This window comes from Boleophthalmus pectinirostris, unplaced genomic scaffold, assembly GCF_026225935.1.
Source record: "Boleophthalmus pectinirostris isolate CB_2022bp ecotype Guang Dong unplaced genomic scaffold, ASM2622593v1 HiC_scaffold_23, whole genome shotgun sequence".
In the NCBI taxonomy this organism is placed as follows: domain Eukaryota; kingdom Metazoa; phylum Chordata; class Actinopteri; order Gobiiformes; family Gobiidae; genus Boleophthalmus; species Boleophthalmus pectinirostris.
This window is the reverse complement of record NW_026571207.1, coordinates 24,818,072-24,834,453: the sequence shown is the minus strand read 5'-3', so window position 1 is coordinate 24,834,453 and position 16,382 is coordinate 24,818,072. Positions and strand designations below refer to the sequence as shown.

The 16,382-nt window shown below is 37.6% G+C and overlaps 1 protein-coding gene across 1 annotated transcript; it reads right to left on the bottom strand.

Moving 5' to 3' along the window:
• Nucleotides 1-6,002: 6,002 nt before the first annotated feature.
• dctn4 (dynactin 4) lies at nucleotides 6,003-15,478 on the bottom strand. Its single transcript, XM_020927195.2, has 13 exons — nucleotides 15,307-15,478; nucleotides 14,683-14,753; nucleotides 14,426-14,604; nucleotides 14,299-14,342; nucleotides 13,936-14,043; nucleotides 13,020-13,093; nucleotides 12,714-12,826; nucleotides 12,524-12,633; nucleotides 11,889-11,962; nucleotides 11,455-11,509; nucleotides 11,225-11,332; nucleotides 7,268-7,365; nucleotides 6,003-7,160 (listed from the first exon to the last, which is right to left on the bottom strand). Exons 1-13 carry the CDS (start codon nucleotides 15,439-15,441, stop codon nucleotides 6,941-6,943), a joined length of 1,389 nt encoding a protein of 462 aa, XP_020782854.1. The 5' UTR covers nucleotides 15,442-15,478; the 3' UTR covers nucleotides 6,003-6,940.
• Between the last annotated feature and the right edge of the window lie 904 nt (nucleotides 15,479-16,382).

The following is a 16,382-nucleotide window of genomic DNA, read 5'->3' as shown; positions in this document are numbered from 1 at the left end:
CATTTGCTCTCCAGCCAGAAGGTAAGTGATTCAATTATATTCTGTCTATATTACAGGAGCAGTGGACAGTGTAATCCTTCCCCAAATCTATTCCATAGGTTCATAATGGATTTTCCTACTTTCCATGTTTCGGGGGGTTAACCCATATATTGTATATGGACATGGCCAACCCGCTAGCCGCCTCGTTCCAAATACAAAGTGAGCATGGGGGCGCTTCCCGTCTCTACTGACTCTGGCCTCATTTTGGTCTTAAAATGTTCGTATTAAGCCACTCTACATGATCCTAGTGTTTTTATTACACTGCGGAATTGGCTTGTATAACTGCTATAGCCTGAGCTTCATTTAACTGGAGCTGAAAGCTACACTCCCTTAGTTCACTTCTTACAGTCTACAGGTTAACCAAAGTTATCAAAGGTGACCCACACAGACATGGAATCTCCCTAGAAAGGCCCAATGATGTCTGAATCCAATTCTTGCTGTGAAGAACAAGCAACTCCTCCACAGTCCACCATGCTGCCGGTTGGATGCAAAAATGGCTTCTAACTGGCTTGTGATTCCTTGTATTTAGCAGCTGTTCGTGCTCCTCCCGTGCTAATGCTCAGTGTGATTTTCAATGGCATGTAGTTTGTGGTGCTGCATACAGAGTGGATGGAGCGCAAAGGACTGTCATGTGTTGGCAGCATTGAATTAAGAGCTCAGGCTGACAGGTAGAGAGACGCCTCTTTTCTATAAATGTCAGAAGTCAGGCTGTGCTCTGTTTGCTGATGCAGGCTAATACATGAGTGCTATGCTGTTGTGTTTGGGCCCTGCATCTCCTGACAGCAGTTATACGCCAATAAAAAGGGCTCCAACCTGGGTGCAGGCTCAGTTAGATCTTATTGGATAGACAGTTGGCAATGCGGATGTTACTACTCCATATAACACACTGAGCTGACAGATATGAGTGTTAAAAACATTTGTACGCCTTCATAATTTGGTTAACAAAAAGTACATGAGGTGTTTGGCTAGGTTTAGGGTGGACGTTGTTTTGCCAAGGCTTTAAGGCTTATAAGAACGACAATGAATTTAAGGCAAATGAAATAAAAAAATAATAATTACTACCCCACATTTAAAACAGGTTATAAAGATCTTGGTTTTGATTCTGTCACGTTTCATGTCACGCCATTAAGAAATAACTCAAGCTATCTGCTGCCTCTGATCGTGCACACTTGACTGTGATTGGATAAATCCCCCTGTCTCTCACTCATAGCATAGAGCTGGATGTAAAGCCTTATATTACACAAAATAGATTTATGCGAGCTTTAAGCCATTTTATAATTCCATGTTTGTTTTTGATGAGGAAAAAATATTATAACATAGATCAGAAACTAGTTTAATAGACTCAGTTCATGTTTACGTCATAAACCAGGAAGACATTTGGAAACTTCCGGCAGGCTCTATTCACAGCAGTAAGTCTAGGAAAAATGAGAAAATGGCCCAGTTTTCTTCATCTACCTCACTGCAGCATTCGGCTAATCAACAATTACAACCATACCTCTATTTTTATCGTTTCCCTATCATTTCCCTACATGCAATTAGAAGAGATGAAGACGCCAAATTCAAGATTATTCCAAACAGCACGTGTATGCAGTCTTCATTTTACCGCTGATCACATTTACTTCAGTGGGTTTTATCACAGTCGGTAGGCAAGCTCAGTGTACAGTACGGTACGGTAACTTCCTGGTTTGTGATGTAAGTGTGAATAGAGCCCTAAAGAAGTAATCACTTTATTATGATCTCGCCAAAATAGCCTATCACAGCACGCCGTCATCAATAACAATTTAATCAATAAGGAATATTTTTGAACATTCAGTTAGGCCTACATCAGTGCATAACTGTAGAAGCCACCTGTAAATACGTTTTTATCAGTTTTTCCAAGATATCAAACTTGCCCATTGATTGACAAGAATTGAAAAGGTCAAAAATATTAGCCCCAAGCAGTATTCATCATAGCCATTTCCATCCAGCTAACACCAAGCTAACAGCTTACTTCAAACTAATTATAAATGTGGTGTCAGTCTTCTCGTAATAGGGTTGGTCTGTGCAAAGCAAATAAGCAAGTTCTTAAATGATTAAACAATTCCCTCCAGGACGTGACCCCTTTCACTAATCAATACCAGCCCTAATTTCCTGACATAATTTCTTCTCATTACAGGCTGTTGTCAAAGTTAAATGCTATAGGGCCTCCAGTGGGGATTTCCCATGAGGCCTAGTGGCTGTATGGCCTCAGCTCCGGGCGATGACCCACTTGTGCCCCGTACATGTAATGCCCCTGGTGAGCAATTGAGCAAATAATGAATGAAAGCTATGACTGAGCCTATAGAGGAAATAGACAGAGGTTCAGAGACACAAGCCAAGGTCATCTGCTTTCTCAGAGCGATCTCTTTCAATACCACGTCCAAAGTCAACATTGCAACCAACTGGCAGATTTAAGAGCGAAAGTTGAGAGGGAATGGGGGCTGAGTGAGGAAAATGGCAAATAAATCATACAGAGGTGGAGTAGAGTTGCTTACAATTTAACTCAACAAAATCCCATGTGAAATTGAATGGTTGCCTATTTGTGTAGCTTGTGTCTCGATTTTCATCTTTGACTAACTTAGAGAGCAGATAATTATACGCATTTTTTCTTTTGATTTTAAAAGATCCAATTCATAACTTTGCCTGGAATGTTCCACAGTATGACAGGTGTTTTAATTGCTTCAGTACCTTAAAAGTCCTATGTTACACAGTATGTACTCTTGTGAGCTTTAAGACATGTTTTAATGCTGTTACCTCCTCAAAAATATACTTGGACTTCTGTTTTGTTTAATTCACACATGTTTGCTTTGTGTTGCATTTTTGTATGAAAAGCACTCTATAAATAAAGTTTGATTGATTGATTTGAGTCAATCTCCATTATTAGCCTACATTTCCTGTTGTGGTAGTTTTCAAGTGTACAGCTAGCTTTCACCTTTAATTTAGTAGATAAGGGCAAAATTAGGGCTCAAAATATCCAAATGATCCTTGTGAAGGTGCATGGAATTTAAAAACACAGCGGCGTGTTTCCTGTATTACCATGACATCACAAGGTGAAACAGAATGTTTTCTGTTAGAGAGAAGAACTCAGCCTATGTAGGATTTGTGTGTTAAAACATGAATGAAACAAAACACAACTATATGTATGTTTCTGATGAGGAAACATTATAACAGATCAGAAAATAGTGTAAAATGGGCCCCTTAAAACATGCAGTTGCTGTAAGTTTAATTGTGAAACATTCCAAAGCAAAATTACAAGATCTTCCACCTAATTGTGTACTGGAAAAGGATATCAATTGTTAGAAGTCTATTCCTTTTTACACCAAATACAGCCTTCAGGTTAGAGGGTAAAATATTAAATGTTAACATCAAAGTTCTCTATGTCAAGGAACCACTCACCCATTCAAACACACATTCAAACACCAGTGTACGCAGACACTGGGCTCCTAATAATGGTGCAATTAAAGTACAAGAATAGAAATGTATTAATATACTATTTGATCTCAAATCCATTGTCTTGTGTTGAATTCTTACTAACTGAACAGCTCCAGTTTCACATACAGTATCTGGCATCCCTGGCCGGGTGGCTGCAGTTATTCTTGTGGGCAGACACCATCACTTACCTCTAATTAACCCGATGATGGTTCGGTGAGCACCAACTGAAAGAAGCCATTAATCACTCACCTCACCCAGAGCCGACTACAATCACAAAAGTGGAAAACTTTTGGTCTTTTCTCCTCCAACTACAATGAAACAGACACATAATAGTGGACAAAGTCTGCACTGGATCTGAGAACTATTGAAAGTATGCATCTATCCATCTACTTGACACACAGAGGGGAGTTGAAACCATATAGCTGTATTAAAGCCCTAGCAAGAAACTAAATAAGTCTCCACTATTTTCACAGAGATTTTCCAAAACTGTTCTTGGTCCAGTTAATTCTGCCAAAATGGGTCACGAACCATTTGTGAGGAAAAATGAGACGTTTACTGTATACATCCATAGTAAAAAGGCTATATTACGTTGAAAATGCCTAATCTCTCAGAAGCAGGATTGGTACAGGGTGGGAGGCCATTGAGAATACCAGGTGCAGTAGTAGGGAGGCAGTGGATCAGTGTGTATATAGTAGATGTGTTCTTGAGCAAAACACTTCACCAACCTTACCTCCTTACATCCAGTGAAGTTCATTGGAGTATGAATAAGAGAGCAGTTGTGAGAGGAAAACAAATGGAAATAGCCAGTGACAGGTTCAATAACATGCAGTGCCCTGATCAAATGAACAAATGAATCAATGGGGGCATCTGGCTAAAATTATGCCAATTAACTGTTTATTTCTTGCTAGAGGTCTGTAGATCCTAGTCTATAAAAAAACACACACTTTATGTACACTTAATTTGAGCCTTTTGGTAATTCATTATCTAGACTTGAAACCCTCCCAATATATTATCATTTTATTCACTTAACATAATTTACAGGTTAAGTGTAACTTTCTTTCCTTTCTCCTTGTGTGTCGTACTTCTCCTGTGTGAGCGGTGGCTGGTGATTTATCCAATGATGTAATGTTGGAAAAGTCAAACCTGTAATTGAGTCAGGAATTTTTCATCTGGTCACAGCTGCCTGGATCTGCCTCTAAAAATAAAGATCTTTAAAAAATAGTAAAGAAGAAAGAAACACTGTGGATACAAATGAAAAAGACCACAAGAGATATTAAAGCTCATGTTATGCTCGAAGTGAACAGCCACCTGATGAGTCCTATTTCTAAATCTATTTTTAAATCTAGGATTATCAGGTTAACCCAATGAACTGCAACATTTTTGTACAGCGAAAAGTTTTTGAGGTCTGTTTATGAACTAAATGAGACACTCCACGACCATGAAACATGTACCTGTTGAACTAATAAAGATGCTTTTGATGAATTTAACTGTATATAATTTGTTCGGACGCTCAGAGATAATTTACAGTGCCTTGGCGGGGGTGTGGCACCTGGTATTCCCAATGGACTCCCGTGCAAGTACTAACCAGACCTGGCCCTGCTTAGCTTTTGAGATGACGGATATGGCCACATGTAATATATGTAATTGCTTTGAAAAGTTATCACACCACATTTAAACCATAAATAGCATGTCTCCTCCAGCAGGTCTCACATCCATCAGTGTGAAATCCCAGTTGGTTGGCTAAGCCCCAACAAGTGCATGCAGCAAACAGCTCTAGTGTGCTTTGAAAATGCCACAGCTATCATCATCACTGAAGAGGAGGCAGGAGGACACACTCTCTGGCACAGGCTGATCCATGTGCATTTTATTACCTCATCTTCAATGTGATTTATGGGTCTATAGTCCACTCCTCCAGCTGTTTAGACCTGTGCAAGGTAAAAGAAAAACATGGCTGTATTACACACACGGAATGAGTATGGCCAGTACCTCCAGAAGAACTGCAGCAAGACTCTGATCTTTAGAGGAAAAATGTCCCTTGTGATTGAGCCCATGTCAGACAAGACCTACATCTGCATTCCACTTCACTTCTTCAGAAGGTCTATAAAACAGGATCACAAGGAAACTATATATACATACATTTAAAATGCATTGTTTTCCTTTTCTCAGACTGACTGGTTTTACATTAGCAAACACGTGTCCCTAGGTTCCCCTGTGCCTAACGGGTTACAAAGCCTGTCAAAATAAAGCCTGCCTTGTAGCCCCATCCAGTGGTGAAACCTAAAACTGCAAAAATACAAGAGGCGTTTTTAAATCTCAAAGCATGATTAGTGTGAATTCACTTACCTTTCTCATATATATTAATTGTCATACGATAAATGCATAATTAAATTTGTATACACCAACATGAACTAATTAGTATGGTGAAAGTGTTATCCAATACCAAGTAATACTATTGCTATTACTTACTATTAATACTATTAAGTGGGAAACAGTTGTGTAGCTCACAGTCAAAGTCATTTGTAATATTAATTTATTAACCAGAACAGAATAATGCGGGCATGTTTAGTAGATTTTTACAGTGCAGACGATACAAGCCAGCAGAGCAGTATAAGAAACCAAAAGAGCACATATTAAATTTTGGATGAACAAAGGCTGCCAAGAAAACTGGATTACAGGTCTATGAGAGGCGCATGTAGCTTTTTACCTCATTTCTGCCCTAATACTCATGGTTGCTTAAAGACAAATAAAAGTCTAAATGAATAATCAAAAAAGTTTGCACAGGAATAAAATAGAAGCGAGATTTACCAGTTACATGCCCTTTTATACAGTACTAGTGGCGAGAGCAATAACAATGGAAGTGCAAAGTATGTGGAACACCTCTAATTTAGAAGGCTTTAAAACCAGATTTATAATTTGACTCCCGTAATTTTGGTCTGCAGTGTTTAAAGAAGGGACTTTTAGAATACAGATGCTTATAGGTAGATTACTTTCAGTACAAATGGTGTTTGCCATTCAAATGTTTATTTTCGGGATGCTCTGAATAAGATAGTGTTGCAACAGAAATCATACAATCTTAACCACATCAATACTGAACAACTGCAAGAAGCCACAGGATAAGTGATATATCGGCTAATATGTTGAATCTGAAACCGAAATTTTTTTTGGAGTGAATATATTTTGTCACTGATCAAAGTAACTTCAAAGTTCTGACACAGCCCTAGCATGGGAGTAGCTTAAGGAGAAGCAAACTACATTTAAACTAGCACATAGTTACTAGAGACTGGAATGAGCTATGTCAAAACTGAAGAAAGTATTTGGATGAGTAGCAAAACAATACAATGACGCAATCTTCTTTTTCTATAGGCCCTATCTGAATGACATATTCCTGAAATACTTTAATTTAGTTTCATAAGATCCTACTTTGACAGTGAGTTGAAGTATTTGTTGTTGTTTATGGAGCCAGTGGCCCCAGTCTCAGCTCTACATGATGGGTTAGCCAAATGGCCTCTGCCTGGACGTCCCCTGCCTCCTCACTCGGCCTGATGGGAGCCGCCAGGTTACGAAAGTCGTGCCGGATTTTAAATGAAACAGTGACATCGCTGTCCTCTTCCTTCTGAGGGATCACTTTGATGAAGAAACCAATCTTGTTGGATTTCCTGAAGGCAACAATACTGGAGGAGGAGATGGAGATGGGGTTAGGAGTGAGCTGACTCTATTAAAACCATGTTGTGTGTAAACGTGTGTGTGTTTGTTCATGTGTGCGTGTTTTTGTGCGTACTCTGGGTCATCCTGGAAGTCTTGAGGTTCAGCGAGTTCATCATACTCCGCAGCAGCATCCTTCCCGGCCAAAACCAACTCCTTGCTGGGCATCATGACCTGAAGAAGCAACAACAACAGAGGCAGTGGTTTTCAATCAACCTTTAGAGTCTGCTAGAGACAACACGATGTTAGCAATCTGCAATATGTAGTAATGCTGAATGTTGCTGCGTAGTAATACATAATCTTAGTCTCAACTAGATTATTAATTAGGGTGAGCAGATTTTCAGGATTTTCAGAATTAAAAACCGGGACACACATGGTCGTCCGGGCCTTTCTGTGTGGAGTTTGCATGTTTCTCCCCGAGTCTGGATGGGTTTCCTCCGGGTGCTCTGGTTTCCCCCATCAACCCAAAACATGCTACATAGTCAAGGTCAATTAAATACAATCATTGTGTCCTTAGGCAAGACACTTCACCCACATTGCCTAGTATGAAAGTGTGTGTGTTGGTCAGAGGGACCGATGGCGCTGAGTGGCATGGCAGCTGCGCCTCTGTCAGTGTGTCCCAGGGCAGCTGTGGCTACAATAGTAGCTTACCATCACCAGGTATAGAGTGTATGAATGAATGCTGAATAATGCTCTGTAAAGCGTCTTTGGGGACAGAACTCACTTGTGGGTCAATCATAATCTGAGAAACTGTTGTTGCACTTTTTTTGTCTTTGGACATTTTCAAGCATGGTTTCTATAATTTAGCTTAAAAAAATGACAATATATCCCCCTCCTTTATTGTTGGTGGGGATCAAATTGGTCAGAAATGGGGACAACTGGGACATTTCTTGAATAAAACTGGGACAAATCACTGGTTTTGTATAAATCTGCTGGGACAGGGGGCACAGGGCTCAAAACTGGCACTGTCCTGGGTAAATAGGGACATCTGGTCAGCCTAGTATTAATACATATTAATTATTAATAATAATTATAATAATTAATAATAAAGAGGTTATAGCATACAGTGTCTAGTATGCATACCAATGAAATGACTACACTAAACCAATTCACTATTCAATAATGTAGGATAAGAAGAACCAATAGGTTCTGTGCACAGCAGCATGCTAACTAGCTCACTGTGTTTCAAAGCTAACAGTCAATTTTATTAAAATCGTAAAACATAAAACAGTCTATTAAAATTCTAATTAATTCAAGTCAAGACTACCAAATTTTTTATGGGTAAAAAAAAAAGTTTTTGGTGTTGCTTTAATAATTATTATGCCTTAAAATAGCATTAGCGTTGAGACACAAATCTCTACCTTTCTAAACACAGAAGTGTGTTTTATCATGTTAGTGACATCCCCCACAGCTCCTTGTTCACTGCCTTATCTTTAAATATTGATACACATTGATACACAATAGTACAGGTAGTAGTGCTAACAGTGTGGTTGCCAGGTGCTATTGTGCACAGAGCCTATTGCAAATGCAGAAAACAGTTATTGTGAAAATTAAACCTGGACTAAAAACAAAGCTGAACAAAAACTGAAATGTACAAAGGGCTTTAATGGTTTTGACAGTGAGCATCTGGCAGGCACAGGATTATTTCATTTCTATTGACACGGATATTGTGGCTGTTATTGTTGAAGTGCTAATTTAGAGTTTATCAAGTTTATGTCACAGCTGTTTCTTGTCATTTTTGCACAATTTAAGGAAACAGAACTGTCCAAACATGAATCTACATGACAATTTAACAGTAATACCTAAAGAGGATTAGAGAAAGGAGCTGACTGATCACAGTTCACATCATTATAATTTTAGCAAAGAAATGCTTTTCACAGTTTCAGCATCAAGCCACTTAGCTGCACCTATAAGACTTGTTTTTAATTAAACTATAGTCACAATGCAAATCATTTAATTATCACACATTCATTTTAGCACTCTTTTTTAGCACTTTAAATCCCCTGATCCACACAAGCAATTTTTTTTGACACTTGGTTAATATCACTGGCAGCCATTTTGAAGATCTAATGAGCACAGTATTCCCCATGTAATCTGAAAGAATGTTCTTCTCACTGCAGCCACAGAAGCAGCTGTGCAGATGAACCCTGCATTTAAAGGTGTTATCTGGTTTAAGACACACACTAAAACATCTGCAATGATGGCTGTTGTTTTTCATGAGGAATGCCTTGAACACATAAGAATCGAGTATTTATAGTAAGCCTGTGGCCATTGACCTTCATGACAAATTAGCAGACAGTTCTTGCAATTTCTGTTTTTCATTTTGAAACCAGTCCAGTCTTTACATTACAGGTATTGGCGAGACATTATAACTGTGACAGTCAACCCCCACAAATATGTGCTGGACTGTAAAATAGACCACTAAAGTTGAAAACATGTTCAACTTATAAGTTTTGTTTGTTTTTTTTTTACTTTTTTTTTGAAGGTGCACAGTGCAACTTTTCTAGTGTGGGGTTTGCTACCTGCCTTGTCTCCGTTGAGATGTTACTGCTTTGCCTGGAATGTTACATAGTAAAGCATTAAACTTATTTGTCTCTCTAAAAGCAAGCATGTGACTAACTGGCCAAGCAACGGAGCATCAAGCCTGCATGTTTTTCAAAGGATTTTGAGCAATAAATACGCTGTAATACAATACAGTAAATATTGTTGCAAAATGCCAGCTTTCAATAGTTCAATGCCAAACATCAGAACATTCCAATCCACACAACACAATTTCCATGGAGACAAGCAAGTGGCAAACCCATTTCTTGAAAAGCTACATAATGCACCTTTAAGAAAAGTGTTCATTATAGATAACAAAATAACTGAGTGTCTTTAAAACAACAATTTTGATATTGTCCATCTTTGATATTTCTCCCACCTCCACATCACTGCAGACAGTGACTTACACACACTGATAAAACTCATCCAAGCAGACCTACATGTTCTTCACAATGGCCTGCAGGTAATTGAACTGATCAAGCAGAATAACAACACTAGAGTCCTGCACACTCCACTTGGCCATAATGTGAATAGAAATGGGTCATGAAGATGCTGTCTTTTGGCCAGGGGCACTTTTTCACTCCTGCCTGGGACATGGCGTCATCACTGAAGGCACAAGAAGACAAACGGCCATACACACAGGGGACAGACCATCCACTGGGATGGAGCAGTTAGAGCTGTGGATTTGACAACTAACAAACTGAGGGTAATGGCTTTACATGTGAAAGCGAGCAGTTATAAAGGTCAGGGAGCCCACAGGGAGTACAGACATGTAGGTAATATACTCCAGCCAGGTACTATCTTCTAACCTGTTAGTGGTAAATAGGGCTGCACCTAACTACTCTGATAATAGTCCACTATTATTTTTTGATTTGTCTACTACTCAAATGATTATTTCTACTGTACGTTAACATATTTGAAAATACATGTTAAACAGGCTTCTAGAGAGACAATATTCATGAATAAAGAGTAATATAGATAAGAAAATGTTTTCATTTGTTTTAGAGTGTGTATAGTCCAGATGACGATCAAGTTAAATTATTTTGAATTATTATTAGTTATTCCCATTCATTTTTGCAGAGTTAAAGCAAAGAGTCCTCTTGATATTCAACTACAAACTATTAAATTATGTTACTACTCTATTTTAAAGTTTTCATGTTCACATTGTATTATTCAGTTACTGTGTTCAATAATTTCTGTAATTCCCACTAATTTCTCAATAATAAGCAGAATTTGTCAAAGACTTTTGAATTTGAACACAGCCATTGTTAGTATGCTAAATAAATAAATAGATATGAAGAATAAAGGTGAGAGTAGATCTGGCAAAATGTTTCTTAAATATTGTTGTTAGGACATGCCGTTATAGTTTAGAAAACAAATCAAAGTAACTTAAAATCACAGAAGATAAGCATTTTGACATTTTTAGTTAGTTTTTCTTCCTTTTTTTCCTGGCACTGTTGAGGTTACAAAGTGGAGAAAATTGCAAACAAACCTTAGCTGTGCTGTTGATGTCATCGGGATCTTCTTCTTCACAAGACGCCAAGGTCACATGGGTGACATTCTCCACTGGGTTGGTCAATGTTAGCAGCACTTGACTCTCCTAAACAGAAAAACAAAAATAATTTATTACATTTTATTTCGTATTTAAGTTTGGAGTTGTATTGGTTCTTGTCTTGGAAGTTAATAACTTCATAACAATTTAAATTTCTCATTCAGACTTACTTTCATGTATCGGAGATTTGGAATGGACATAATTCGCACTTCAGGGATATAACTCCTGCAAACAAGATTCAAAGGCAAAATCCATTTTCATTCACTCAGACAGTCTGAGACAAAAGTGTTTTGTGAAGGCAAGGTTGAAATAAAAAGAAAACATCAAATGAATAAACAAACACTCACTTTTGCTGCATTTAATTTAAGCTAGTATTAAAAGTATTCCTAGAAGGCATTTATTAAGGCATAAAAAGCAAACAAAAGCTTTCATTTATTAAGCTGCATGAATAATTACTACAATATATGTGTGTGCTAAGGCTCAACTAGTATTACACATTACAAACTTAATCCAATTACACGTAGTAGAGGCTTCAGGCAAAATATAATTAATTATAATGATTTATTTATCAAAGTGTGACTTTCAGAGTCCCTTGAATACTTACACAGCCACCAGCTGAATTTTAAACTTGATAGAAGTTGGGTTGAACTCTGGCTTGCTCAAGTTGTGCTCACATTTCTAGAGGGATTCGAGAGACAGGAACAATTAGGCTTTTCAAGTAAATAACTCTTTATATGCCAATCAAAACAGATTTCAGAGCTCAATTCCTGCAACATAAGCCAAGCATATAAGCACATATTTTAAGTCTAATGTAAATATAATATAAAATTCTGTTCATTTCAACATGCACTGCATTTGTATTCCTTACAAATAACATGCTTTACATGTCATTGATAGCTGGTTTCATTGAAGCAGTATGATTAAGTTATATTATACTGTGAAAATGCATCTAAATAAAGATAAAAAATATATAAATACACAAAAAGAAAAATACATGACTCCGTGTTTCCTACACGTTTCTGCTGATAAAATGGTTGAACCAGCAATTTGAATCTGTTTATCACAAAACAGTTTAGAGACTTACTGCCTGTCCTGACAAAAAAAAAAAAATCATGTAAACTTCTTTATGATTAAAATATATCAAGGACAAATAATCAGATTAAAATTTAAGGTGTCAGTCTGCACTACTAATAATAAGAGACACCCCATGTCTGACTGTAAAAACTGGGGTGCACTTACCCTGCAGCGGAGAGAGCGCTTCATGAGCAGGTGCTTGTGTCTAGGGTGGAGCTGAGAGGCATTTGCAGGCTGGAAATCCGGCTGCAGCAGACGCTGTCTCAAAGTGGTCACTATGACAACCAACAGCACAGACACATGATTATACATAATGGGAAGTATACAGCAGTCACATAACAGAGTACCAGCTCACCCTCCGGGAGATTGACAGGCCGAGTATAACAGTCTTCAGGAAGAGGCTCCACTTCATCAAGGGCCTGGGCAGGTTCAATGGTGATCTCTTTTTGGTCCTCCCCCTCTTTCAGACTGTTAGTAATACACAAATACACAAATAACCAACATTTTAGTCAGTTTCACTTTTTTTCACGCTACTACAAAAGCAACATACTAGATACTAGAATTCTGCTGACAATCAACTCTCCCTCAGATCTCACAAAATGTATAGAGTCATCAAGAATTTGAATCTGTTCATAGTTTACATTAAACAAAAAGCACTCACGAAAGGCCAGCTAGACTTGAAAGAGGTCCTCCAGGTCTTTGCCTTTGCAGTCTGGTTCCCAGGCCATATTTTTCCTGTATAAGTTAGAAATAAGCTAAAAAAATCATGACATAATGTATGACCATTCTCTATAGACTTACATCAACTTAATAGAAATGCCATCAAAAACAAAGAGTGTGTTTAAGACAAAATGTTATGTTTCACTTGTGTAGACAGATTAAATAGGAGCTCATTGTGGATGAGAGAAGAAGAGGAGTTTGCTGAACACTTCATTTTCTGGTTTTAATTAGGGTTAAAGGTGTCTTGATCTGTAACAGTGTCTATAAGTGTAGAGTTTCTCCTCTGCTGCTGACCAACATAAAGGCTCCTATTGTGAGCAGCTCAAAAACTAATTTACTCAAGGAGACATTCATGTGATCTGTGAGGTCACTATGAGATTAAACAGAAAAACAACTACTGTTTTATTCAGACTACTTTTAGAAAACGTGGAACTCACCACCACATGAATAGTGTGTTGCTGGGAGCATATAAAATTTAACAGGCAAAAGGAGAGAAAAAAGAAACAAGCCATTACGAAAACATTAGTAGCACTTCATGCAACAGCAACAGAAATGCATCAATGATGGCAAACTGCACACATTAGAAATCAGGCATATGCATCAAAGGACTGTTTGGTCGTTCTTATGGATACAGAATGTCAAGACAGAGAGACTCTGGGAGAAAAATGTATTCACTGTTGCATCCAGAACAAACCAAACTTAAGCAAAATGTTAACGTACAAATTGTTTTATGCAATTCACTGATAACTGTTAGATAAGAAATGCTCAACATATTTAAAATTACCTACTGATTACTTAGAAAAATAGATTACTATAGACAGAAATAAACAGAATGTTTTCTTTAAAAACTGGTTTACCGAAAAAGCCAGTGGCATCCCTTGTCTTCTCCGTGCCATCTTCTTTCGGTCCCTCTCTTGCTTCTCTCGGTGAGCTAGTGGTTGGTAATATTCAATAAGTTTGTTGATCTGCAAGTGTAAAACAACACATTTACTATAATTGTATGAAATTTATTTATTACATACATGAATAAATATACTGTATAGAAATACATATGTATATGGAACATGCACAATAACAATAAAAAACAGGACACCAATATTTCATAACCAGTTTTCTTTGTTCAGTTTTATGTGCAGTATAACAAAATGTTTATAACTGAAAACAAAAAATTTAATCTAATCATGTGAGCAGCTCATGAAAGACCACAGGGTAGAACATACTCGCTGAGTGTGTGGGTTTTCTGGTTCTTGCCAACCACCACTGGCTGCAAAGACAAAAAAAAAAAAAAAGGTTTTACTCATTTAATATATTTTCTGATATAATTTCATTGACAAAACCCGCACAAACCAACTGATTTATCAGCCATTCCCACATCTCTGGAGGTCCAGCGGCAGAATCCACAGGCCAGATAATAGGCCTTCTTCATGGTGGTTTTAGTTGGGTCATCAGGCAAAGGAGCTGGGATGTTTGTGGCTCGAGTGGACAGGGTGTGCATACAGCAAGGGCAGTCAAAACAATTAGCACACCTAAGTGCAGAGATTCACTTAAGTTTAGTGTAGATTCTTAATTATAAATGTACACAATATTGCACATATGTCATTCACCTGTTCTTTTTAAGCTTAGCCTCTGCTGATGGCATGTTTTCCAAGCAGCTTGGGCAATAGTGGGAGTCCACCTAAGATGGCAGAGATGGAGGAGTGAAAAATAAACAACAGACACAACAATTGTGCTTGATACATTAATAAAGACATCAATTTTACATCCGCAAGTTGAAGAGGTCATATTTCATTCATGACATTTTCTAACAAGAACTAATAGGCAGTCTATCCAAAGCTATGGGTGTGGTACAATAATATGAGAGGACTAAAGCAAGATGAACTAAATTATGAACATGGCGCTAAACGTTTGTTCAAATGCTTAATGTTTGCCACATGAAAAATACATTGGTATTAGGCCATTAATTATGTTCTGAAAGCATTTTTGTTGACTCTTTCCAAAATGGGTGTAAAAGCTAATCATTGAGGATTTACGGAAGTTAGCTTGTTCAAATAGCCAATAGTATCCAGAGTTTGCGTGACTGAGTAAAGATTTATCCAATCAGGAGTCAGAAAATCTAGTTAATCCCGCCCAACTGTCAAAGCTAGTAGCAAACCAACATAGCCGCTAACTGATAAATGCTAGCACCAGGTTTGTTTTCCTATATTATGTAAGTAAATAATTTCTCTCACCTCGTGAGACACACATTCTAAAGACCGTAATTCACTGCAGTATCGACAGAAATAAAGCAGGGATAAAGGAGCTCTGATCTTTTTTTCCCCGCGAACCAGATAGACCACCCTGTCTGGCTGCAGAAGGGACGCCATCTCTGCGCTACAAAGCTCCGCCGCTGCCCGATCTGCATCAGCGCATGCGCTTCTACGTGTCTGACAGACCAGACCATAGTCTATGGACCAGACCAGAGTCTATGGACCAGACCAGAGACTATGGACCAGATTATGGACGAGGCAAGTGTTCTGCTTCCTCCCTTTGGAGTTTGACAACATTAAAATGTAAAGTAAAAGGAACAAATGAGAGTTGTTTGATCAAAAATGGTCTCTCTCACTGTCAGTTGCCTACTCTCCGAAGCCCCTTGAAAGTAAGATTAAAATCTATCTGACAAGGTCCGTTAATATTTATATAATAGTCTATTAATGATGATGATGATGATGATGATGATGATGATGATGATTATGATGATGATTATTATTATTATTATTATTATTAGTAGTAGTAGTATTATTATTATTATTATTATTATTATTATTATTATTATTATTATTATTATTATTTATTTTATTTTTTCCACCCAAAAATATCGTGAACTTGCATGTAGAGTATATGCTGTTTGTAAGATGAGTGACGCAGCTCTCCTTTTGTGAGATAAAACTGTTAAGGGACACTCAAGTAGACTAAATGCAATAAAAAGTTTCACTTTTTTAAGAAATAGCCTAGGCTGCGCAATAAAATATTTGCTTTGTAAAAACATGTTTGGTGTTCTGCCGGACTCAGTGGCTGTACAGTACGTACATACTCTTGCTTTAAGATAGAACAGTTTTTGATAGTCCAAATAGTATCTCAAATAGTAGTCTACGTGCAGTTTTAAAAAAGTACAAATCATATTCTACAGCAGATAGGTCTGCATGAATCATATAGACTATTGAACATGGACAACACATTTGTTACAACCGATGACTACATAGACATAAACAGATAGGCTTAAATAGTGGTATTTTATTACTATTATTATTATTATTAGTAGTAGTAG

What these genes read in the sequence shown, in the direction of transcription:
- dctn4 (XM_020927195.2), bottom strand. Translation starts at nt 15,441, where the DNA reads ATGGCGTCCCTTCTGCAGCCAGACAGGGTGGTCTATCTGGTTCGCGGG. An exon ending in AAAATTCAGCTGGTGGCTGT is followed by an intron (nt 11,510 to 11,888) that starts GTAAGTATTCAA and finishes TCTTGTTTGCAG; the next exon opens with GAGTTATATCCCTGAAGTGC. An exon ending in GACTTCCAGGATGACCCAGA is followed by an intron (nt 7,161 to 7,267) that starts GTACGCACAAAA and finishes CTCCTCCTCCAG; the next exon opens with TATTGTTGCCTTCAGGAAAT.